At 40.9% G+C, this 27,012-nt stretch overlaps 1 protein-coding gene across 2 annotated transcripts in view; it reads left to right on the top strand.

The window, feature by feature from the left end:
* The window catches only part of LOC106082135 (putative transporter svop-1), a 37,738-nt gene extending 10,950 nt beyond the window's left edge, over nucleotides 1–26,788 (top strand). The window contains exons 2-8 of one of the 2 annotated variants that reach the window (XM_059363595.1): nucleotides 20,402–20,564; nucleotides 20,639–21,067; nucleotides 21,118–21,240; nucleotides 21,442–21,574; nucleotides 21,638–21,921; nucleotides 26,358–26,485; nucleotides 26,552–26,788. In XM_059363595.1, coding sequence (XP_059219578.1) covers nucleotides 20,402–20,564; nucleotides 20,639–21,067; nucleotides 21,118–21,240; nucleotides 21,442–21,574; nucleotides 21,638–21,921; nucleotides 26,358–26,485; nucleotides 26,552–26,586 — 1,295 coding nt within the window. In that variant the 3' untranslated portion in view covers nucleotides 26,587–26,788. The remainder of the gene's footprint in view (nucleotides 1–20,401; nucleotides 20,565–20,638; nucleotides 21,068–21,117; nucleotides 21,241–21,441; nucleotides 21,575–21,637; nucleotides 21,922–26,357; nucleotides 26,486–26,551) is intronic. The other variant, XM_059363596.1, reaches the window with a different exon arrangement.
* The last annotated feature ends 224 nt before the right edge of the window (nucleotides 26,789–27,012 follow it).

The following is a 27,012-nucleotide window of genomic DNA, read 5'->3' as shown; positions in this document are numbered from 1 at the left end:
CACATGCAAAATGTCAACCAAATCGGACAAAAATTGCGGCTTGTAAGGGCTCAAGAAATCAAATCGGCCGGTCGGTTTATATGGGAGCTATGTCAGGTTATAAACCGATTTGGACTTTACTTGGTACAGTTGTTAGAAATCATAACTGAATACGATGTCATATCGGGAAATCAGTTAAGTGGCTTCCAGTGGCTTAAGAAGTCAAATCGGGAGATCAGTTTATATGGGAGCTGAACTAATATGGCCCGTTTATAATCCCCAACCACCCACATAAATATTGTGGTAAGTATCTGTGCAAAATTTAAAGAGGTTAGCCTTACGCGTTCGACCGATATCGTGGTTTCGACAGACGGACGGACATGGCTAAAACGACTCAGAATGTCAAACGATCAAGAATGCATAATAAGGTGTGTCAAATGGAAGGTATAACGAATTTGACATAGAAATTTGGCGTCAAGTGTCTGGGGGTGGTCATTCAAACTTCTAAAACTCCCGATCATGACAAGGTACCACTCAATTGTGAGGGCTGTAAAACCCTATGAGACCAATATTAAAACATGAATTTAAGTGTCAGAGGGCTTTGACCTCAAAACCACTTAACGGACAGTAGTACACGAATTTCATATCCAAATTTTGGGCCCTGAAAAATTGGTCACCAAACCTTCTCAAAAGGACATACCCTGTTTATGCCAATCTGGGTCTCAAATAAAAGGGTTTAAGTGGTAGAGTACGATCGCCTTAATGGAGAGTAGTGTAAAAATTAACAGCCAAATTTTGGGTTCAATGTCTTAAGGACGGCCAAACTCCCTCAAAAAAGCACATAGCTAGAGCTGGCAAAATATCTATGGCACTATAGATACTATCGATATTTTATTTTTTGACAGAAGTTTTTTTTTCCTTGCAAAGTAATCCGACACAGAATGTACCCTTTAAGAAACATTGCACCTATAGAGGGCGTAATTTTCATCCGATTAGGTTAACAATTTGTACAATGATTTCTCTCGTGACTTCCGAAGTAATCCGACACTGAATGTATCCTTTAAGAAACATTGCACCTATAGAGGGCGCAATTTTCATCCGATTAGGCTAACATATTGTACAATGATTTCTCTGGTGACTTCATTTGAAATATAGGTGATGGGAAATTAACGATAGTATCGATATTATCGAGATTTATTATTGAAACTATCGAAAATATCGAAATATTATAGTAATTTAGAAGTGGTGATTATTTTTTATCCTCTGCCATAGGATGGGGGTCCAAATGGTGTTTTATGCAGGCACCTATCACGATGGCTTAATCCTGTAGGGCTCTTAACCCCTGGTGAAAACGATGCGTCACGGCACCCAGTTGAGTACATGCAACTCCACTCCGGGCATCCAAATGCCCTTCCTGTGATTTCTTATGTTCAACCACATCCACCACGGTGCTCCTAAATGGGGCCTCCAGACTCCCGTGGTATCACGTGGTGGTCGAACCACGTAGTCCAAATACTACCAGTTGAACTCCAGACAGTTCCGCACTGGTCACCTAATAAGATGTACAAGCACCATCCTGTAGCAACACGTCATTCAGAAAAAGCGTTCAGAAATTAGTTGGCATAACCCAAAGTGACTTCAGCACAAGTCTGACCACTCGACCAGCTCCAAGACTTCACTGTCCAGCCATCTTCAGCTCACCGACAATTTCGATGCAGCCTACTAACTGCTCATCCATCCGTCGTCCCATCGCTTCACCCGTCATCGTCACACACACTTCCTTGCGACCAGCTCCGAAACTTCATGGTCCAGCCGCCTTAAGCTTATCGACCTTTTCGATGCAGCCTACTAACTGCCATCAAACTCCACATACACTACGACTATCCAGATTTTTATACCCACCACCGAAGGATGGGGGTATAGTCATTTTGTCATTTCGTTTGCAACACATCGAAAAATCCCTTTCCGACCCTATAAAGTATATATATTCTTGATCAGCGTAAAAATCCGAGACGATCTAGACATGTCCGACCGTCTGTCTGTTGAAATCACGTTACAGTCTGAAACTTTGCAAAGATTCTTTTTTTTGTCCATAAGCAGGTTAAGTTCGAAGATGAGCTATATCGGACTACATCTTGATACAGCCTCCATGTAGACCGATCCGAGGATTTAGGGTCTTAGGCCAATAAAAGCCACGTTTATTATCCGATTTTGCTGAAATTTGGGACAGTGAGTTGTGTTAGGGACAGTGAGTTGTGTTGGCCTAGATCAGTCCAGATTTGGATATAGCTGCCATATAGACCGATCCTCCGATTGAGGGTCTTAGGGCCATAAACGCCACATTTGTTATCCGATTTCGCTGAAATTTGGGATAGTGATTTTTGTTAGGCTTTTCGAAATCCTAGGGTCTTAGGGCTATAAAAGCCAGCCTGAGGGTCTTAGGACTATAAAAGCCAGATTTATTATCCGATGTCGCTGAAATTTGGGATAGTGAGTTGTGTTAGGCCCTTCAACATCCTTCGCTAATTTGGCCCAGATCGGTCCAGATTTGGTTATTGCTACCATATAGACCGATCCTCCGATTTAGGGTCTTAGGGCTATAAAAGCCACATTTATTATCCGATTTCGCTGAAATTTGGGACAGAGAGTTGTGTTAGGCCCTACGACATCATCCTTCGTCAATTTGGCCCAGATCGATCCAGATTTGGATATAGCTGCCATATAGACCGGTCCTCCGATTGAGGGTCTTAGGGCCATAAACGCCACATTTGTTATCCGATTTCGCTGAAATTTGGGATAGTGAGTTTTGTTAGGCCTTTCGTCATTCTTCATCAATTTTGCCTTGATCAGGTTTGGATATAGCTGCCATATAGACCGATCCCTCGATTTAAGGTTTTGGGCCCATAAAAGGCGCATTAGTTGTCCAATGTCGCCGAAATTTGGGACAGTGAGTTAAGTAAAGTCCCTTGAAATACTTCTGCAATATGGCACAGATCGGTCCAGATTTGGTTATTGCTACCATATAAACCGATCCTCCGATTTAGGGTCTTAGGGCTATAAAAGCCACATTTATTATCCGATTTCGCTGAAATTTGGGACAGAGAGTTGTGTTAGGCCCTACGACATCATCCTTCGTCAATTTGGCCCAGATCGATCCAGATTTGGATATAGCTGCCATATAGACCAATCCTCCGATTGAGGGTCTAAGGGGCAATAAATGCCACATATATTATCCGATTTCGCTGAAATTTGGGATAGTGAGTTTTGTTAGGCCTTTCGCCATCCTTCGTCACTTTGGCATAGATCGGTCCAGATTTGGATATACCTGCCATATAGACCGATCCTCCGATTTAGGGTCTTAGGCCCATAAAAGCCACATTTATTATCCCATGTTGCTGAAATTGGGGACAGTGAGTTGTGTTAGGCTCTTCGACATCCTACGTCAAGTTGGGCCAGATCGGTCCAGATTTGGATATAGTCCCCATATAGACCGATCCTACGATTTAGGGTCTTAGGGCTATAAAAGCCACATTTATTATCCGATTTCGCTGAAATTTGGGACAGTGAGTTTTGTTAGGCCCTTCGATATCCTTCGTTAATTTGGCCCAGATCGGTCCAGATTTGGTTATTGCTACCATATAGACCGATCCTCCGATTTAGGATCTTAGGGCTATAAAAGCCACATTTATTATCCGATTTCGCTGAAATTTGGGATCGTGCGTTGTGTTAGGCCCTACGACATCCTTCGTCAATTTGGGCTAGATCGGTCCAGATTTGGATATAGCTGCCATATAGACCGATCCTCCGATTGAGGGTCTTAGGCCCATAAAAGCCACATTTATTATCCGATTTTGCTAAAATTTGGGTCAGTGAGTTGTGTTGGGCTCTTCGACATCCTACGTCAAGTAGACCCAGATCGGTCCAGATTTGGTTATAGCTGCCATATAGACCGATCTCTCGATTTAATGTTTTGGACTCATAAAAGGCTCATTTATTGTCCGATGTTGCCGAAATTTGGGACAGAGAGTTGAGTTACGCCCCTCCACATATAGACCGATATCTCGATTTAAAGTCTTGGCCCCAAAAAAGGCGCATTTATAATCCGATTTAATTGAAATTCGACACATTGACTTATATTAGGCTTTTCGACATTCATGTTGTGCACGGTTCAGACTGGTTTATTTATAGATATTTTTAGATATAGCTACAATGACTTGTTATAAAATTTGTGTTGTGCCCAGGAAATCAATTCCTCAAAACACCACGATACTTGGGTAGCTTTAAATATTTAATATTCAGATCGTGGTGAAGAGCTATTATACTTTTCACCTTAATGGTTCCCCCGTGGGGGAAGATGCGGGTATACTAATTTAGTCCTTCCATTTGCAACACCTCGTAATATTGATCTGTGGCCCTATTAAGTAACTATATATGTATATTCTTACTCTTCATGCCATTTTAAGTCGATATGGCCATATCCGTCTGTCCCGCTGCCCGTCTGTCTGTGGAAAACAAAACCTCTATCGCCTTATGTTTAGATATAGCTTCCATATAAACAGTTTTTCCGATTACATTTCATGATTCCGGGACCAAAAGAGCCCAATTCTTATATAATTTGGCTAAAATTTTGGGCAATGTCTTTTCTTATGACTCCTAATATTCATTCTAATTATGGTCTTTAACGATTTATATACTGATATAGTCTCCATACATTTCGAATCTCTGACTGTATATCTTGAGCCTCCAGAGGGCCTTTTATCCGATTTGGCTGACCAAGCACGATCTCATATATGTGTTCTCATTCTCATCTCATGGTAAGCAAAATCTCAAAGGTTTTGCGATTTTTACCGCAAAACTTCCCTTTTGACAATATTGACAATATTTTTGTTCAATTGTAAGATGATAGCTTGCAGTTAGTGTGCTTTGAGCAGACGGACAGACTGTTAGCTGGAGCGCTTGCTTGGAAAATGTTGTGACTATCCCATTTAAATAATTATGTTTTCATAGCTAAAATTACATTTCAATATAAATGGACATCTGTCATTAAGATTTTCTTCGAAATTATGTTTTTTTTTGTTTGTTTTGAAATGATAATAGGTGGAAGCAAGTTTACTTCTTGGTGGACTTTGGAGTTATCGTATTTTTTCTTAAAAAGTTATTAAAATGTTCTTCTACCAGACTTTCCAGTGTAATAGCAATCTATGTATACATGTCAATTTTAACGTTCGATACTTGGATTAGGCATACCAATAATTAGCGATCATTCACTTTTTTTTTAATTTTTATTATAATACAATATCATGAGGTATAATTAAATTGATTCGGTATCGCTGTTATTTCTATAACGCAAACAAAGAAATTATCTATTACTCGTGTATTTCAAATTTTATACCCAACACCATAGGTGTATAAAATTACTCATGTTATTACCAATACTTGCAATATTTATTACCAATCACATGGGGGACGAAATAAGAAAAAAAAAATTATATTTTCGTATTGACGAGCTTTAATTTTCAAAAAAATTTTGAATTGAAATAAGATTTTTATATATAACTAGCTGACCAGGGCCCGATCCGCTGCGCCTTCTTTTACTTTATATGGAACAAACGTTTCCTGGGAATATTTATTTTCGAAGATCTTTTAGTGAAATACCATGCTAACTTGACAAAGAATTTAACAATATAAGTGCCTTTATCTGAATCCCATATGATCTTTATTGGTCTACGAATTTAAATTTGGATGTAAGGTGTACTCCATTCTTAAAATACTTCAATTCAGCCCGATATACTCATGATGTCTGATTTAGTGGTTTTTTAGGGGGAGAGGTGGTCCCCCATATACATGGCCCTGAAAAAATATCAGCATCTCTCTCTTCTCTCAAATACCATTTACTTAAAACCCATATTGCCATTGGCTTAAGAGGAGTTTATAGGATGAGGCGTCCCCCAAACACATGGCCCCAAAACAGGTTATCAAATTCGTTTTCTAATCTCAAATACCTTTCATTTGAGCCACATATTGGCACAGTTGAAAAATGTTTTGCCTTTGGGGGTGTTTTGGGAAAGGGGTGATGCTTTAAATACATGGTCCTACATTTGGATATCAAATTCGTATTCTACTCCCAAATATCTTAATTGAGCCCTATATTGCGATGGTCAATAAAAAATGGCTGTTTGTGGGATATTTTGGGAAAGGGGTAGACCCCCAGAAAAGTGGTCCCTAAAATGGGTATCAATTCTTGCTCTACCCCCAATACCTTTCATTTAAACTCCACATTGACATGGTCGGTAAATATGCCCGATTAAGGGGTGTTTTGGCGATTGGGGTGGTCCCCTAAACACTAAGCCCGGAAAATATATCAGAAACGTGCTCTATTCTCATATATCTATATATCATTTATTTGAACCCCATATTTCCATTGCCCTCCAAATTAGATATTAAATTCGTTTTCTAATCTCATTTAAACTCCTTATTGCAAAAGTCAGCAAATATGTCCGGTGTGGGGTATTGGCCCTAAAAACTATAAATATTAAGTTCCACTCTCTTTAAGACCCAAATGGTCTTGGTGAGCAAATACGTCCTACTTGGGGGTTGTTATGGTGGTGGGACGTCCGCTGGACAGTTGGTCCCTAATGTTGATATTAGATACGTGGGCTACTCCCACATACCTTTAATTTGAGCCCCATATTTCCATAGTCGGCAAACATGACCGGCTTGGGGGGTGTTTTGGGGGATGGGCGGCCACTCAGTGAGTTGGCCTTGGAAATATATATCGGATTCGTGTTCCACTCTGAAAACCCTCTTATTTGAGCCTCATATTGCAATAGTCAGAAAATACTTACTATTTTGGTGGTGTTGTGGGGGTGGGGTGGCCCCATACACACTTTTCCCAAATAGTGATATCAAATTCGTGCTTTACTCCCGAAAACCTTTCATTTGAGCTCCATATTGCTATGATCGTAAATTTGTCCCCTTTGGGGGATGTTTTTGGTGAGAGGCGGCCCCCCAAACACTTGGTCCCATATTTGGATATCAGATTCGTATTCTACCTTCAAATACCTCTTATTTAAGCCCCATATTCCCATGGCCAGTAAATAAGTCCTCTTTGGGGGATGTTTTGGAAAAGGGGTGGACCCCCAAAAACGTGGTCCCACATTTGGACATCAGATTCGTATTCTACTCGCAAATACCTTTCATTTGAGTCCCATATTGCCATGGTCGGTAAATATGTCCGATTTAGGGGTGTTTTGTGGCTTGGGGTGGTCCCCACAGCACTTGGTCCGACAATTGGATATCAGATACGTTTTCTTATCCTAAATACCTTTCGTTTGAGTCCCATATTGTTGTGATTGGTGTAAATATATGTTTGGTAAAATTAGGGTAAGGGGGAGGGTCCGCCCCCTCTTCAGATATCAAAAAATGTAGTACCCTATTTTCACCACGGAGTCATTATGCACCATCTGTGAAAATTTCAAGAAAATCGGATGAGCCGTTTCTGAGTCTATAAGTAACACACAAACAAACAAACAAACAAACAAACAAACAAACAAACAAACAAACAAACAAACAAACAAACAAACAAACACAATTTGATTTTTATGTATGAGATTTTTTTAATTTTTGATGCAGAAAACTATTGAAAAAGTTAGCCAAATGGTATTCCAACAATTGATTTATATCTTCATCTTTCAATGCAAACACAATTTTAGCTCTTCTTTTACTTTAACATGCTGAAACCGCCAAGTTTTTGATGCCGTTCATGCGTGTGAATTTTTCATGTTACAGTCAAATTGTTTCTACATTAGAAACAAGCAGAAACGTCTTAAGCTCGGTCGGGCCGAATATTGAATACCCTCCAACTTATGACTTTTAATGTCATGATGTTGAAGAATACCCTTATTCTAGACCTTATGTAGTCTTACTACACAAATACTCGTAATTGTAGGGGATTACAAACGGAACGACGAAGTTAGTGTACCCCCATCCTACGATGTTGGGTATACAAAAAATTGTGTGTCATTGTGATTGATTTTTATTGCGCCTAATATAATTTGGTCAAGTATTTATGACTGATTTAAAAACAGTTTTTATTGCCAAGAACAGGTGACGATAAGCGGCACACTTTAAACTTCTAATTTGTAGCGACATCTGGTTAATGAGCCCATCAATCAAATGTTTAAAACAAAACTATTGCGTGTAGTATTCGAACAGCTATTATCAATGCACAGTGATTTAATCTTATATATACAAATCAATTTGTGTTTGTTTGTTTGTGTGTTCCTTATAGACTCAGAAACGGCTGAACCGATTTTCTTGAAATTTTCACAGATGGTGCATAATGATCCCGTGGTGAAAATAGGGTACTAAATTTTTTGATATCTGAAGGGGAGGGCGGACACTCCCCCTTACTCTTATTTTCAGAAACGCCAGATCTCGGAGATGGGTGGTGTGATTTAAGCGAAATTTTGTGTGCTCTCATATATTATCCTAAATTTCGGATGGGGTACCTAGGGGGGCCACCCCACCCTAAAACCCACCAAACATATATTTAGACCAATCACGACAATATGGGACTCAAATGAAAGGTATTAAGGATAGGAAAACGTACCTGATATCCAAATGTCGGACCAAGTGCTAGGGGGACCACCCCAGCCCCCAAAACACCCCTCAAACAGGACTTATTTACTGACCGTGGGAATATGGGGCTTAAATAAAAGGTATTTGAATGTAGAATACGAATCTGATATCCAAATATGGGACCAAGTGTTTGGGGGCCGCCTCTCCCCAATAACATCCCCCAAGGGGACAAATTTACGATCACAGCAATATGGGGCTCAAATGAAAGATATATGGGAGTAAAGCACGAATCTGATATCAATATTCGGGAAAAGTGTCTATGGGGCCACTCCACCCCCACAACACCACCCAAATAGGAAGTATTTGCTGACTATTGCAATATGAGGTTCAAAAAGGAGGGTTTTTAGAGTAGAAAACGAATCCGATATATATTTTCAAGGCCAACTCACTGAGTGGCCACCCATCCCCCAAAACACCCTCCATGCCGGTCATTTTTGCCGACTATGGAAATATGGGGCTCAAATTAAAGGTATTTGGGAGTAGGCCACGTATCTGATATCAACATTAGGAACCAACTGTCTAGGGGACGTCCCACCACCATAACAACCCACAAAATAGGACGTATTTGGGTCTTAAAGAGACCCAAACAAATGCACTAACTTAACTCTGTACCATAGTGGTGGTGTAGGGTGTAAAAATAAAACAGTAAAAAGGCATTAAATTCGGCCGGGCCGAAGTTTAAATACCCACAACCTCGGGAATAAATGTTTACCACATACGAAATAATCCGGTGAAAATGCATTATTAATGCGCCATAGCAGCAATATCCAAATAAGGTTCGATTTGGACCAAATTCGGCATGGCCATTCAATGGTCTATTGGTTTAATATTGGTAGTTTTGGCAGCTATATCCAAATGTAGACCGATTTGAAATATAAAGTACACGGATGTCGAAAACCCTAACATAAATTACTGTGTCAAATTTCAGCTAAATCGGATAATAAATGTGCCTTTTCAAGAAGGATATCGAGAGGCCCAACATAAATAACTGTCCTAAATTTCAGCGAAATCGGACAAAAAATGCGCCTTTTATGAGCCCTATATCTTAAATATGGATATCGGATTATATGGCAGCTATATCGAAATCTGGACCGATCTGGGCCATCTTTAAGGAGGATATCGAGGAGCCTAACACAACTCACTGTCCTAAATTTCACCGAAATCGGATAATAAATGCGCCTTTTATGGGTCCAATATCTTAAATCTATCTCCACCTATATACAAACGTGGACCGATCTGAGCATACCGAGTGTCCTAAAACAAGTCACTGTCTCAAATTTCAACAAAATCAGATAATAAAAGTTGGTTTTATGGGACTAAGACTTTAAATCGGCAGATCCGTTCTATATGGGGGCTATATCAAAACATAGTCCCCCATTCTTCGGTGGTGGGTATAAAAAATAAAATTTATTCGTGAGGGCCAAGCCTAAGAGACCCACCACCTTCTGCAAAATCCGGGAAAAATTAATCATAAGTGAACAAAAAACAAGTAAAAAGGCATTAAATTCGGCCGGGCCGAACTTTGGATACCCATCACCTCGGGTACATATGTGAACAACCTTTCGTCAAAATCCAGTGAAAAATGCATACTTTATGCCCCATAGCAGCTATATAGACATATCATCCGATTTCGACCAAATGTTTATAAGTACAAGTAATTGTTCAACTGAGAGATCGGTCTATATGGCAGCTATATCCCAATCTGGTTCGATCTGAGCCAAATTGAAGACAAACATCGAAGGGTCCAACACAACTCACTGCCCCAAATTTCAGCGACATCGGAAAATTAATGCGCTTTTTATGGGCCCAAAACTTAAATCGAGAGATCGGTCTATATGGCAGCTATATCCAAATCTGGACTGATCTGGGCCAAATTGACGAAGAATGTCGAAGGGCCTAACACAACTGACTGGCCCAACTTTCAGCAAAATCGGATAATAAAGGTGGCTTTTATGGGCACAAGACCCTAAATCGGCGGATCGGTCTATATGGCAGCTATATACAAATCTGGACCGCTCTGGCCCAAAATGACGATAGATGTCGAAGGGCTCAACACAACTCACTGTCCCAAATTTCAGCAAAGGCTTTTATGGGCCTAAGACCCTAAATCGGAGGATCAGTCTATATGGCAGCTATATCCAAATTTGAACCGATCTGGGCAAAATTGACGAAGGATGTCGAAGGGCCTAACACAACTGACTGTCCCAACTTTCAGCAAAATCGGATATTAAATGTGGCTTTTATTGGCCTAAGACCCTAAATCGGCGGATCGGTCTATATGGCAGCTATATCCAAATTTGGACCGATCTGTGCCAAATTGACGATGGATGTCGAAGGGCCCAATGCAACTCACTGTCCTAAATTTCAGTAAAATCGGATAATAAATGTGGCTATTATGGGCCTAAGACCTTAAATCGGCGGATCGGTCTATATGACAGCTATATCCAAATTTGAACCGATCTGGGCCAAATTGACAGAGGATGTCGAAAAGCCTAACGCAACTCACTGTCCCAAATTTCAGCAAAATCGGATATTAAATGTGGCTTTTATTGGCCTAAGACCCTAAATCGGAGGATCGGTCTATATGGCAGCTATATCCAAATTTAGACCGATCTGTGCCAAATTGACGAAGGATGTCGAAGGGCCCAACGCAACTCACTGTCCCGAATTTCAGCAAAATCGGATAATAAATGTGGCTTTTATGGGCCTAAGACCCTAAATCGGCGGATCGGTCTATATGGCAGCTATATCCAAATTTGAACCGATCTGGGCAAAATTGACGAAGGATGTCGAAGGGCCCAACGCAACTCACTGTCCCAAATTTCAGCAAAATCGGATAATAAATGTGGCTATTATGGGCCTAAGACCCTAAATCGGAGGATCGGTCTATATGGCAGCTATATCCAAATTTGGACCGATCTGGGTTAAATTGACGAAGGATGTCGAAGGATCTAACACAACTCACTGCCCTAAATTTCAGCAAAACCGGTTAATAAATGTGGCTTTTATGGGCCTAAGACCCTAATCGGAGGATCGGTCTATATGGCAGCGCTATCCAAATTTGGACCGATCTGGGTCAAATTGACGAAGGATGTCGAAGGGCCCAACGCAACTCACTGTCCCGAATTTCAGCAAAATCGGATAATAAATGTGGCTTTTATGGGCCTAAGACCCTAAATCGGCGGATCGGTCTATATGGGGGCTATATCAAGATATAGTCCTATATAGCACATCTTCGAAATTAACCTGCTTATGGACAAAAACAGAGTCTGTGGAAAATTTCAGCTCAATATCTCTATTTTTAAAGACTGTAGCGTGATTTCAACAGACAGACGGACGGACATGTCTAGATCGTCTTAGATTTTTACGCTGATCAAGAATATATATATATATATTTTATAGGGTCGGAAATGGATATTTCGATGTGTTGCAAACGGAATGACAAAATTAATATACCCCCATCCTTCGGTGGTGGGTATAAAAAAGATTATTTGGGGTATTGGTATGATCTGGACAATATCCTGTGCGGATGTCAAGGCAACGGGCTTTTCCAAATTTTAGCGACTTCGGGCAATAAATAAGCTTTGGGTAGGTCCAAGACCCTTAATCAGAAGATTGGTCTATAAGACAGTTGCAACTAAACATGTGCCAATATACATAAAATTCGCGAAGAGTGACTAAGGTTCTAATACAACTTATTGTCATTAAAGTCCAATGAGCCTCCAATTGGGATATAAGTCTATATGACAGCTTTATACAAATATGGTCTGACTTGGACCAAATGCAAATGCCTATGACCATTCCATTAAGGAATAGGGGAAATTTCCCACATATCAATGAGTCTAGTCCGATTCAAGTTTAAGCTCCTCCTCCTCCTTTAGGGTCTCCTTTTTATAGCCGAATCCTAACGGGATAACCACCACTGCAATTTATTTACTAATGTTGTCGCTGGGTTTCAAACCCAGGCGTTCAGCGTCGAAGGAGGACATGCTAACCTCTGCGCTACGGTGGCCTCTTTCAGACTGATTGATTAAATTAACTTGCTCACCCCTTCTGTGCTGGGTATGTTAATACGTAATTTTTCAAATAGTGCATATTATAAAATTTGGTCACATTTTTGTTGACATTTAAACACTGTCATTAAAATAATCTTAATTTATTGAATAACCCCTTGAAAAAGTATTGAGTGTTTGCCCATGTTATCTACATCCACAGACATTAGCATAATTTATAAAGTAAAAATATGCCAAATCAGTTTACTATGAGATTTGTCTATTGCTTTAATTGCACTGTTTGAAAATGATAAAGGACAAGTGAAAGAATCCCAAAAATGTGTCTAGAGCTGATAACACTGTACAACAGCCAATCAGTGGTTGGGAAATTCCAAGATAATGTTGTGGTATTCGGTCAGTAGAGTAAAACGCTAAAAATGTTTACAGTTCTCAAGTTGAATTTTTTTATCGTATTTTTTTTTTGGGTGTTGCGGGCTAACTCACACGTAGTGCCTAGACTCCATAAAGTTTATAAATATTTTTGATCGCCATGACATTTTAAGACGATCTGTTTGTCTGTTGAAAGAACACTAACTTACGAAGGAGAAAAGCTAAGCGCTTGAAATTTTGCAAAAATATTTCTTATTAGTGTAGGTCGGTTGGAAGTGTTACTGGTCCAAATCTCTTGAGCCTCAGAGAGCGTAAGTCTTATCTGATTTGACTGACATTTTGTTAGATGACGTTTTCGATGACTTTAAACACATTAACCAATTATGGTTTGATTCGGTCCAAAGCCTTAAGCCAAATCAAATCAAAGTATTGCGCCCCTTCAGAGGTTTAAGAAATAAAGAAGGAAATCGGTTTATATGGGAGCTATATCAGGCTATGGACCTATTCAGTTCATACTAAACATGTATGTTTGAGGTCATAGAGGAAGTCGTTGTACAAAATTTCAGCTATAACAGATAAAAATTGCGCCCTCTAGAGGCTCAAGAAGTTAAGACCCGAGATCGGTTTATGAGGGAACTAAATCAGGTTATGAACTGATTTTGATCATACTTAGCACAGCTGTTGAAAGTCATAACAGACATCTTTATGTTTAATTTCAGCAAAGTCTGATAAGAATTGCGCCCTATAGAGGCTCAATAGGTAAAATTGGGAGATCGGTTTATATGGAAAAATATATCAGGTTATGAACTGATTTTGACCATATTTGGCGAGTATGATGAAGGCCATAGGATAATTCGTTGAGCAAAATCGGAAAAGAATTGCGCCCTGTAGAGGCTCAAGGAGTCAATATGGGAGATCGGTTTATATGGGAGCTATATTACAATATGTTGTTGTATGTTTATGTGGGAGCTATATTATTATGAACCGATTTAGACCAAACTTAACACGGTTTTTAGAAGTAAAAAAAAATACTTCATGCAAAATTTCAGCCGAATTGGATAATGGCTGCGACTTCTAGAGGTTTAAGAACTATAATCAGGAGATCGGTTCATATGGGAGCTATATCAGGTTATGAACCCATACACGGTATAGTTGTTGGAAATCAAGACCAAACCTTTCATGCTTAATTTATGCCAGATCGGATAATAATTGCGCCCTCTAGAGGCTCAAGAAGTCAAGATACAGGATCGGTTTATCAGGATATAAATTGATTTTGACATTGCTTAGCACAGCTGTTGAATGTCATAACAAACCACTTCATGTTCAATTTCGGCAAATCGGATAACAATTGCGCCCTCTAGAGGCTAAAGAAGTTAAGTCGGTTTATAAGGGAGCTATATCAGGTTGTGAACTGATTTAGACCATACTTTGCACTGTTGTTTGAAGTTAAAACAATTATTTCATGCAAAATTTCAGGCAAATCGGATAATAACTGCGCCTTCTAGAGGCTCAAGAATTATTTATAATTGGGAGATCTGTTTTTATGGAAGCTATATCAGGTTTTGAACCCATTCAGACTATACATGGAAAACAAAGCCAAACACTTCTTGCAAAAGGATTTGGTTTTGAAAACCACAACACATCATGTAAAATGTCAGCCAGATCGGATAATAATTGCGCCCTCTAGAGGCTGAAGAAATATAATCGGGTGATAGATTTATGTGGGAGATATAACAGGTTTTAAACCGACTAAGACCAAACATGGTATAGTTGTTGAACATCAAAGTGTGGTGACACCTCAATTACCAAAGTATTTCTTAACATAGTTGGCATTGCCTGTTGCATAATTTACTTTAAACTCCAATACATGAAATTGTACATTTTATTTTTAAGTAGGCTATGACTTTTACCTTTAATTGTTTTCTTTTTATTCTGTTCTGTTCATGTTAATTTTGTTATTTTCTTTTGCTTATTGTAACCAAGGAGGCCTTGATTTTTTGTCTTATTTATGTGTCATCACATTTGAAATTTTTTCAGTCATCTTTTAAACTTCGTAAAATAAACATTAAAATAGTTCCTTTTTATAAAAAATAATTGTGGTGCGTTAAATTTTTGAGGGTTTCTCTGCTAGACGCCACAAAAGCAAACCACTTTATGCAAAATTTCATTCGGACTGTTAACCGATTTAAACCACACTTGTTGAAAGCTTAAAAAAAAACACTTCATACAAAATTTTAGCCAAATTGGATGAGAATTGCGCCTTTTAGAGACTCAAGAGGTAAAATCAGGAAAGCGGTTTATATGGGTAAGGAACTACGCCCTCTATAGGCTTAAAAACTATAATCGGGAGATCGGTCATATGGGAGCTATATTAGGTTATGAGACGATTAGAACCACTCATCCATTGAACACCCCACCTTTAGAGGCTTAAGAAGTTAAAAACATGGACAGATTTGGCTTATTTACAGGCCAACGTAACGCACTGGTTACAATGTCCGCCTACGACGCTGAACGCCTGGGTTCGAATTCTGGCGAGACCAAAAGAAAAATGTTCAGGGTTGGTTTTCCCCTTCTAATGCAACAACATTCTCCTAATGCTGGCAACATTTGTGATTTATAATGCCAATCTCCATAAAGGTGTCGCACTGCAGCACGCCATTCGGACTCGGCTTTAAAAAGGAGGCTTTTTTATCATTGACATTAAACTTGAATCGGGCAGCGCTCATTGATATGTGAGATGTTTGGCGCTGATTCTTACTGGAATGTTCATGGGCAAAATTTGCATTCACAATCTCAACCGATCTACACTGATAGGAAATATTTGTGTAAAATTTAAACGACAATTTTCGACAGAAAAACAGACGGTTAGACAGACAGACGGACGGACTGACTGACGGATATGAATGACTAGGAATATCAAGAGGCTCAAAAATATATGAATACTTTGTTGGGTATCAGATCAATATTTCGATGTCTTACAAACAGAATCACTTAATTAGTATCCCCCATACTAATATGGAAGGCATAAATATTATGATGATGAAATCACTGCCCTCAGTTCCGTGCCAATGGGGTTCTTCTCACCCGTGGCGAGTTATGAAATTTACATAAAATATAGAAATTATTAAGGGAGAAAGCTCCTATCCATCATGCTTCTCCGGAGCGTAAGCCCACATTCACTTAAGTAGCCCCTCGCAAAGTGCCAAATATTGGGGATCCGCCCCTGTGCATGCATAACAGCGTGGTGAATCAAACCCGTCTAATCCACGTATCTAAGGACTCCCCAAGGACACACTTGCGAGTTGGCAGAGGTCGGAGAAGAACCGCCTACCTAACCAAGGCTATGGCCTGTAGGCCCGGGCATAGGTTGTTTATGTGGTCGATGGTCTCCTCATCATCATTAAGACATTGTCCACAGCAGTCATTGTGCGGTATCACCAAGCATATATGGCCTATCGCACACTGTCCGGTTATGACTCCTGTATTTTTATTCAGTGACTCCTTATCAAGGTCCAGCAACTCAAACTGCCTCGGGCTTTGCAGGCTGCTGCTGGCTAGAGTGTGCTGGCTTTCCGACATCTATCCACAGAGGCCCACTTCGCCATAGCCTTCTCACTGACCATCTGCTCTACTGTGTTCGACAGTGTAACAAAAGGCACATGCGCAAGACCGGGCGTAGATCTGCTTGCCGTGTAGAATCCCCTCCTGACATTTTAGTCCCCCTTTTCATATGACAGAATACCGATGTGCATGGCAACCCAGGCCCAGACCAACACAACGTCATGAGCCAGGAGCTCGTTCAGGGCCCCCAAGTACTCCGCTACTCACTTCGATCTCATCTCTCTTGAATTCAAGGCCTTGGGTCAGCCATACTGTCCACATATATTCTGAGTTTCAAAGGTGGCAGGGTTATCCTACGGATCTCATTTGCGGCCAACTTAATGGCATAGACCTTTGACCGAAAGATCGGGCACTCGTTCGGCAATCTAACTGACATACCTATGTTGAGTGTCTTCGAGTTAACTCCCCGTCCCGTCCCTGACTCCATTCATCCTGGAGCCGTTAGTGAAGACAGAGTTCTCATCCAACTCAAACACAGCACCCGCCTCTCGCTACTCTGCCTTCCAGGAAAGCGAATTCGGAACAACCTTTCCCAAATCTGTCTCGGCGACAGGTAGTCTGAGACCCTCCTCAGATTACCTTTGCATTCATTGCCTACAGAATATAGCAGTGGCCGTGTTTGACTTCTGTACGCATGCCTAGTTTCCTCAACCCAAGCGCTACCTTAGCGACATAACCCCGAATATATACCTCGGCTTATTGTGCGCTCTAAATACCAAAAAGTAACCTCGAAAAAGAAAATCTAAGTGCTACTTACAAAATCCTCAAATTGTTTACAATAGTACGCCCCTAAGTTGGTTCATGCCTGGTTATGTATCCCCATTTAAGGGCCAGTGTCTACTAGCCGCGAAAGCTGGGCAATAGCATAGGAAATGCTCCAACGTTTCATCATCGTTGCATAAGTGAGCTCGTAGTACTATCTGTTCCCTTATGATGCCGAAAGCTATACTGACCTCTTTCTTACTTCCTTTCAGCAAAAGCCTCCTCTGCTTATGATCCGGATCTTTACATAGGATTTTCGTCGTCCTACCGACCGTTTCGCTGTTCCACAATGTTAAGCGTTAGTGGCCCACGCCCCTAACTTGGACTGCGTGGACCCGAAAGGCTTCGGGTTAACCAAGCCTATTGACGGCAGCCCTTTGGACTTCACTGTCAAATTGTCTGCTCTTTCATTCCCCCTTATTTCGGTATAGCCTGTTACCCAAACGATGCTGATCGTGGCATCCTGAGAGAAAGCGTTGATCTTCGGGTTAACTCTCCATTTCCTATCGAACATTCTTCTGCAGGAGAGGAAGGCGAACATCGCCCTATGGCACCTTTCCTCCGTATTCCTTTTCCAGGACAGTTTCGAATCGAGGACTAATCCTAGGTATTTCGCCTTCTTTGACAACTGCAAAGTGGTATCGTCCAAAGTCGAAAGTCTGAAATCCGTTACCATATATCTCCAAGAGAAGAGCAACAGATCCGTTTTCCTTGGGTTGGTCCTCAAACTATTTTTCGTAGGCCTCCACAGTGAAATTTTCATAATCTCGCAGATCGTCGACAGAAATTTGCCTTGAATCAATAAGACGAAGTTGTCTGCATATGCGTTCAGTTTCACGTCATCTCTGTTGGGATCCCATAGAACTTCGTTTATCACCAAGTTCCAAAGAATTAGCGAGAACACTCCTTAATGAGTAGTTCCCCTTGTCACCCGTCTTCTGTCGACACTTTCTCCCGAGTACTCATAAATTATCCTGTCGCGAAGCACATTATCCATTGATCGAGTGGCACTAGGGTGGATCTCCAAGCGGTCCAGGGCGACGACTATCAATCTTATATCCCTGCTTTTAAGTGCCCACAATATCGAGAAAAGCCGCCATCGTGTATTCCTTCTGTTGGAGAGACATATCGACCTCTTGTACTATTTCATGTAGGGACATCTCCACCGACCTCCGCTTGAGGTATATATGTTGTGCCGCACCGAAATTCTCCGGTGTCCCTCCCTGACCTTCAGGTCTACCAGTCTTTCCAGTGTTTTAAGTAAAAACGATGCCAGACTGATTGGCCTATAATTCTTCGATGTACTGTGGTTTATTTTTCCCGCCTTTGGGATAAATGCCACCCTGACCTCGCTCCTTCCCCTTGGTATGTAGGACAAGGCCAGGCTCGCCTTGAAAATCCTTCGCAACCACGGATAAGTGAACCCAAGGGATATTGCAGCAGAAGCGGCATAATCCTGCCCGGTTCGGTCGATTTCAACGGCTGGAAGGTGCGTATCACCCACACCATCTTCTTCCAAGCTTTGTGGGTAGTATGTCCATGTCCTGATCCTCGTCCTCGTCCTGGCTGCCAAATGTGTCTCCATTAGTAGTTCCACCATCTCCTGGTTGTTTTAGGTGTTAGTTCCATCTTCTCTCCTCAGAGAGCTTAGTGTGCTACGATCCTTGAAGAGCACTTGGCTTAATCTAGATGACGTACTTGTTCAAAATTTCGCCCAGGAACTTCTCCTTGCTCTCCTGGTCTACTTCTTGAACCTGCCCGGGGCCTCACGATATGCATCCCAGCCCCCTGCACATTCGGCTTGTTAAAGAGTACACATAGTTCTTATTGATGTAGGTCGTTGGAGATTGGAAATGGCCTATATTGGTTCAGATTTGGATGTAGCTCCCATATAAAGAGATCTCCCGATTAGACATCTTGAGCCTCTTGAAGTCGCAATTATTGTCCGATATGGCTGAAATTTTGCACGTAGTGTACTGTTATAGCTTCCAACATCTGTTGCAAGTATAATCCAAATCGGTCTATAACCTGAAGTACCTCTCATCATGGACGTCGCCAGGAGGGGGGGGGGGGGGGCGATAGGCCCCCCTTCAAAAAAATTCTACGTTTGTAATGTTTGCGCGTATAAGAACATTATTTTTGTAGTTCTAATTTGGGACCCTCCCAAAATAAAATCTGGCTACGTACCTGCCTCCTATATAAACCCACCTCCAGTTTTGATGTCTTGAACCCTAGGAAGTAGCAATTGTTATTCGATTTGGCTAAAATTTTGCACGTAGTGTTCTGAAACGACTTCCAACAACCCTGAATCTTATTTGTCAACCCACTCCCTGGGTTGGATTTTGGTTATTCTTTTTTATACCCACCACCATAGGATGGTGGTAACACCTCCCGATTTGACTTCTTGAGCCCTTACAAGCCACAATTTTTGTCCGATTTGGCTGAAATTTTGCATGAAGTGTTTTGTTCTGACTTCCAACAACTATGCCAAGTACGGTCCGAATCGGTCTATAATCTGATATGGCTCCCATATAAACCAATTTCCCGATTTGACTTCTTGAGCCCTTACAAGCCTCAATTTTTGTCCGATTTGGCTGAAATTGAGCACATCGTGTTCTGCTATGACTTCCAACAAATGTGCTTAGTACGGTCGAAATCGGCGTATAACCTGATATAGCTCCCATATAAACCGATCTCCTGATTTGACTTTTTGAGTCCTTACAATCCGCAATTTTTGTCCGATTTGGGTAAAATTTTGCATGCGGTGTTCTGTTAAAACTTCCAATAATTGTGCCAAATACGGTCCAAATCAGTCATTAACTTGATATAGCTCCCATGTAAACCGGTCTCTCGATTATCCTTATTCGGTTCCTGGAAACTTTAAGTTTAGCTTTTCCATATGATAGAGGGTAAAAACATTTTGTCATTCCGTTTACACCCCCAGGCCAATTGGTCACAAAATATTTGTGTATGATAAGATGTCATGTCAACTAAATGCATATTTCTTACTTTTTCAGGCATTCTCTGTTCATCATACGTCTGGGGTTACCTGTGTGACATCTATGGACGGAAACCCATACTGGTGTATACCACACTCACAGGCAATTTAATGTCACTCATATCCATATTCATACCGAATTTTTGGCTTTTTGTTTTTGTACGATTTGTGGTGGGAATATTGTAAGTAACACAAGTAGCGATAGCTGGTAAATATTCCAATTATTCCTGATAATTTCTTTCCAAACTACTTGCAGCATCGCTGGTGCCTCTTCCACCACCTATGCCTATCTGGGTGAATTTGTAGCCATTCGCCATAGACCAGTGGTCATAAATTTCACCAGCATGTTCGTAGCCTTGGCTATGACTTATGTTCCAGCCATTGCTTGGCTAGTATTATCCATGGATTGGTCGCTAGTAATCAGCGATAGTTTCTCCTTTCGCCCCTGGCGTTTATTGACGATATTCAATATTTTACCTGGTTTCATTGCCATACTCGTCATGACTCGGGCCCCAGATAGTCCCAGGATTTTGATGACCAGACGTAAACATGAGGAGGCCTACGAAGCCACCAATTGGATTGCCAAATTGAATACAGGCAAAACTTTGAGGGATTTTAGTGTTCATAAAATTTATGATGAAAATCCTACGGAAACGGATAAATTGATACCGACCACAAAGTCCTTGTAAGTACGGTATTGAGTGGCATATGATTTTTTTAAGTCATCAAGATTAGTTTTTTCTATGGCAGTGGACAGATTATGAAACAAATGTGGTTGGATACCAAGCCATTGTTCCAGAAACCTCATCTGTTGAATTTTGTTATCTGTTGTATTGTCATGTGTGGGGTATTCTTTGTGTAAGTATTTGACAAACCAACAACATTTGCAAAAATTTTAAATTTCCCAAAAAAATGGAATTAAAGTCGTACCTTAACTTAACTTCATACCTTACCAAACATGCCATTTGGTTTTTTTTTCTAAGATTAGGGCTATAAAATACCCTGGAGCTTTAATAGCCCTAATTTTATCACCATGTTTATTCCCTTTCATCTTCACAGCAACTCCGGCATGGGTCTCTGGTATCCAGCCATACAAAATCGTTTGGGATCCATTGATGACAAATCCAGGATGAGTATATGTGAAGTCATTGATGCCTCTATAGAACAGCAGAATACAAATGGCACAGAAACTGTTAGCAGACATTTATTTTTCTCATATTGATATTTTTTTTACAAAATCTAAATTTTGTTCTAGGTCTGTGATGACACTATAACACGAAAATCTTACATTGATTCCATAACCTTCGGTTTGGTTTATCTGGGTGCCTATTTTGTGCTGGGTTCCATTATCAATCCTTTAGGACGCAAACGTACCATAATTTTGCTCTTGACTGTATCCGCGACATGTGGCATTATTCTGCATTGGCTTCTGGATCCCATTGCTATTGTGGCCAGTTTTATTTTGTTTGTAATGCTTCCCGGTCTATGTGTGTCCATATTGAGTGGAGCTGTGGTGGATTTGGTGCCCACACATTTGAGGTGAGTTTTAATTTAAATTTATTTTGAACATTTGATCAGAAGCAGGTAGACGAGGCTCTCAGAGACAGTTGAAGCCACATGTGGAGGAACTGATGGGCAAGGTGTGGTTTTCTTGGTCAGAGACACTTTATGGCTGGCCAAGGTTAAGCCTGAGAATACAAGGATCCGCCTGTTCAATCCGGGGATCTGAAAGACAAGGACGAGCAGACCAACGATATTTTCTACGAGCGCCCAGAGATAGAATACGACCGCTGACCCACCCATGATCCTTAAATCGTTCTGGGAGATTTTAATATAAAGATGGGGAAGGAAAACAATTTTGGCCCAACAGTTGGAAAATTTAGCCTCCACGAGATAACGTTCGATGCTGGGTGGTGGCTTATAGATATAGCCGAGGCAAATACCAAATTTCAGCCAAATCGGATGAAAATTGAGGCTTTCAGGTGCTCAAAGAGTAAAACCGGGAGATCGGTTTATATGGGAGCTATACCAGGTTATAGCCCGATTTGGACCGTACTTGGCAAAGATGTTGGAAGTCATAACGGAACTCCATGTTTAAAAATCTAGCCATATCAGACAAAAATTGCGGCTTTCAGGGGCTCAAGAAGTCAAATCTGGAGATCGGTTTATATGGGATATATATGAGGTTCTCGACCGATCATTACCGTACTTAACACAGTTGTTCGAAGTTATAACAGAACAATATGTGCAAAATTTCAGCCAAATCGGATGAAAATTGCAGCTTGTAAGGACTCAAGAAGTCAAATCGGGAGATCGGTTTAAATGGGAGCTATATAAGATTATAAACCGATTTGGACCGTACTTGGCAAAGTGGTTGGAAGTAATGACCAAACACTGTTCAAAACTTCAGCCACATCGGATGTAAATTGAGGCTTCCAGGGGCTTAAGAAGTCAAATCGGGAGATCGGTTTATATGGGAGCTATATCAGATTCTTGACCGATTTGGACCGTACTTGGCACATTTGTTCGAAGTTATAACGGATCATTGCATGCGAAACTTCAGTCAAATCGGACAAAAATTGCGACTTCCAGGGGCTCAAGAAGTCAAATCGGGAGATCGGTTCATATGGGAGCTATATCAGGTTCTCGACCGAATATTACCGTACTTGATACAGTTGTTGGAAGTCATAACAGAACAATATGTGCAAAATTTCAGCCAAATCGGACTGAAATTGCTGCTTGTAAGGGCTCAAGAAGTCCAATCGGGAGATCGGTTAATATGGGAGGTATATCAGGTTATAGATCGATTTGGACCGTGCTTGGCAAAGTTGTTGAAAGTCTAAACCAAACACTATGTTCAAATTCCCGTCAAATCGGATGAAAATTGAGGCTTCCAGGGGCTCAAGAAGTCATATCGCAAGATCGGTTTATATCGGATCTATATCATATTCTTGATCGATTTAAACCGTACTTGTCACAGTTGTTGGAAATCATAACAGAACACTATGTGCAAAATTTCAGCCAAATCAGTGAAAAACTGCGGCTCCCAGGGGCTCAAGAAGTCAAATCGGAAGATCGGTTTATATGGGAGCTATATCCAAATCTGAACCGATATGACCTATTTGCAATCCCCAATGACCTATGTCAATGTTAAGTATTTGTGCAAAATTTCAAGCGGTTAGCTTAACGCGTTCGACCACTATCGTAATATTGACAGACGGACGGACATTGCTAGATCGACTCAGAATGTCGAGACGATCAAAAATATATTTATTTTATGGGGTCCTAGATCAATATTTTGAGGTGTTGCCAACGGAATGACTAAATTACTAAGCCTCCATCCTTTTGTGGTGGGTGTAAACATTCACAAGGTCACATGGTTGTTCCAAGATCTTGAAATAAAGAACCAAGTTCTCACGTTGTGGTAGATGGAAGATACTATTTATCCAGCAATCCTATCAATCCGAGGAGCTAACATGGATTCAGATCATTATCTTGTTGCACCAAAAGTTCGCACCCGTTTGAGCATGGCGAGAAAAGTACATTCTGACACTGCACAAAAACTGGACATTGAAAAGTTGCAAACCCAACAGATGGCAACGGCATGCTCCACTCGACTGACCCAACTGCTGGATAAAAGCACTCCTTATCCCGATGATATAACGGAGCAGTGGCAATCCATTTCCTACTCCAGGGAAAATGCTGCGAAATCCGTACTTGAGTATCAGAAGCCATTTGGGGGAGGCAAAGAGTATCAAAATGCAACGGAAGCCTATAATGTGGCATAAAGAGCAACCATGCAATTGGTAGAAACATGCCAGATGAAGGACAGGTATGGAGAGAAAAGAAGAGAGGAAAAACGTATATTCCGCCGGAGGAAAAAGGAAATGGAGAGATGTTAGTGTAAGCGAATTAAGATTTACAGGACTCAGAATGAAGTTTGGAAATTTTACCAAAGAATCAAACATCAAACCGATGGCTTTGGAGCAGAGACAAAGAGGGAAATCTGGTAACTGATACAGATAGTATGTTTGGGATATGGAAAGATCATCTTTCCCGGCTGCTGTGTTAGAAGGATGAAGAGGATACAGCAGAACAAATCCTTGATGATGGTATAGAATGTTAATCTTCTAGTCAAAATGAGGTCGAAGTAGCAGTGACCCGACTGAAAAACAACAATGCTGCAGGAACCGATGGGTTGCCTGCTGAACTATTTGCTGAACTGCTCGAGATGGTAAGAATAACGCATACTCGATGATTGGCAAGAAAGGGTAGAAAATGGAATGTGCTACCTACAGAGGGTGATTCCACCGTAGCGCAGAGGTTAGCATGTCCGCCTATGTCGCTGAACGCCTATCCTGGCGCTGAACGCCATGATTCGAACCCAGGCTGGCAACATTTTTGAGGTACTACGTCTTGTAAAACTTCTTTCCAAAGAGGTGTCGTACTGAGGCACGCCGTTCGGACTAGGCTATAAAAAAAGGAGACCCCTTATCATTGAGTTTAAATTTGAATCGGACTGCACTCATTGATATGTGAGAAGTTTACCCCTGTTCCTTAGTGGAATGTTCACGGGCAAAATTTGCAATTTGCATTTGCGAGCTTACTTCTGCGCTATGGCGGCCACCAAGTTTGGCATCCCTGCAAAATTAATTGTCAGAATGAATGAAGAAGCTCCAGCGAAGAAGTCTTGTGAAGGCGATCATGGTGGTAAACGCAAACCGGGACGACCCGATGGAAAGATCAAGTGGTGAAAGACATCTCCAAAATTGGTGTCAGACATTTCAGAAGGAGCGAATACCGAGGTTCTTGGAACGCTATTCCATATTCGGCTAACGGGATAAATTAAAGTAAGTTAAGGTTGCACCACTATGGAAAAAAAATCATATATGTGATCATATGAGATGAGTATAAAGAGAGATTTCGGGCCAAATAATTAAAACGACAATGGGGGTCCAATTTGAAACGCGAATTCCAAAAATGCAGAAATAGGAGGTAGTCGCTAATACACAGCATTGTTTGGGTTCACTGGCGATAACAGCACAGGATGTGAGAAGGCACTCCGTTGTTAAGCAAACAGATTCAGGTACGGAAAGCAGATGAGTTGCAAGGAGGCACGTCCTAATAAACGCTACGATAAGCAGACCCTCTTGCACAGCAATGTTCGAGTTCATTGCCGATTGCTGCACGACGACAAGAGGGAATTTCTATACAGTGGTAAGGCCGCGTTAGCCACCAACCCGCGGATTGTGCCGCGGGCTGGAAGGCACACCCTAGTATACTGCAAGGTTTGGGTTTACTGGCGATGACGGCACGAGGCCACTACATTGACATAAACCTTGGTTTGGGTGCGATAGCAAATGAGTGGCAAGGAGCCACATCCCAATACATGACAATGCTCAGGTTTACTCACGATGGCTGCACGAGTAGGAGAGAGTGCACTCCGTAGGTCAAGAATGGGGCGGGCGTTCTTGCAAATAAGTGGAAAGTAGGAACAGCCTAGTACACGGCACAATTCACCTGCGATCACGGTGGTGAAAGCAAGAAGGCACGCTGTATACGCTACTGATAGAAGGACACACCCTGATAGAGGACACACAACTTGTGTCCAACTCGAAAACAAGTTGTCACTTTAATGTGGTAAACAGCTTCCGGATGGGTCCTAGGGTCCGTCATTCTAGGAATTTGAGTTTCCCACTAGGCCTAAGTCATCAAAACTTATGCTGTTATACCTAGTGCTTCTATGGTCACCACGATTTTCCGACAATGGTGAGACTCAATTCTATCTCGAAGGAACAAAAGACATCAAAGCGAACATGTAGACCCATCGGAACACTACAGGATGACATTAGATGGCAAAATTTGTCTCGCATACCTTTTAGTTGATGCTAATGCCTTGAGTATAATATGAGCTTGTTTATCCATTTATCGATTATTCATTAAATTTGTTATTGAACATTTTCCCTTTATTTTAGAGGAAAGGCTGTCTGTATTTGCTTGATGTTGGGCCGGTCGGGCAGTGTCATTGGCAGTAATATTATTGGAGTTCTATTGGAATCTTATTGCGGTATAACTTTTGGTGTATTCTATGCCATAGTTCTTGGTAAGTAATGGCCTTCATTAATATTTACTACACAATAAACTTATTCTATGTTGATGACATTTTCAGTTTGTGCGGGTCTTACATTACTTTTGCCCATTTAAATTGTGATCTCAAATTCGGAAGTGGTTGTGAATCCCAGTCTATATGTTTTATTTAAGTGTATGTTAAAATGTCTAATAAATAGCTTTAGTCTCAGTGTTCAAATAGTTTTAGGTTTAATTTTAAGTTTTACATGCAAAAATAGCTTTAGGTGCGGTGAAATTAGAAAAACAAGTCACTAATAAACTAATTTTATGAAAAACATTTTGAGTTATTATTTTTATACCCACCACCTTCGGATAGGGGGTATATTCATTCCGTTTGCAACACATCGAAATATCAATTTTCGACCCTACAAAGCATATATATTTCGGATCGTCTTAAAATTCTAAGACTATATAACAATGTCCGTGTGTCTGTCCGTCTGTCCGTCCGTCTGTTGTAATCACTCTAGGCCTTCAAAAATAGTAATATTGAGCTGAAATTTG

This window comes from Stomoxys calcitrans, chromosome 2 (genome assembly GCF_963082655.1).
Source record: "Stomoxys calcitrans chromosome 2, idStoCalc2.1, whole genome shotgun sequence".
Taxonomy (NCBI): Eukaryota; Metazoa; Arthropoda; class Insecta; order Diptera; family Muscidae; genus Stomoxys; species Stomoxys calcitrans.
The sequence above is the reverse complement of the archived record's forward strand: the minus strand, read 5'-3'. Positions and strand labels throughout refer to the sequence as shown.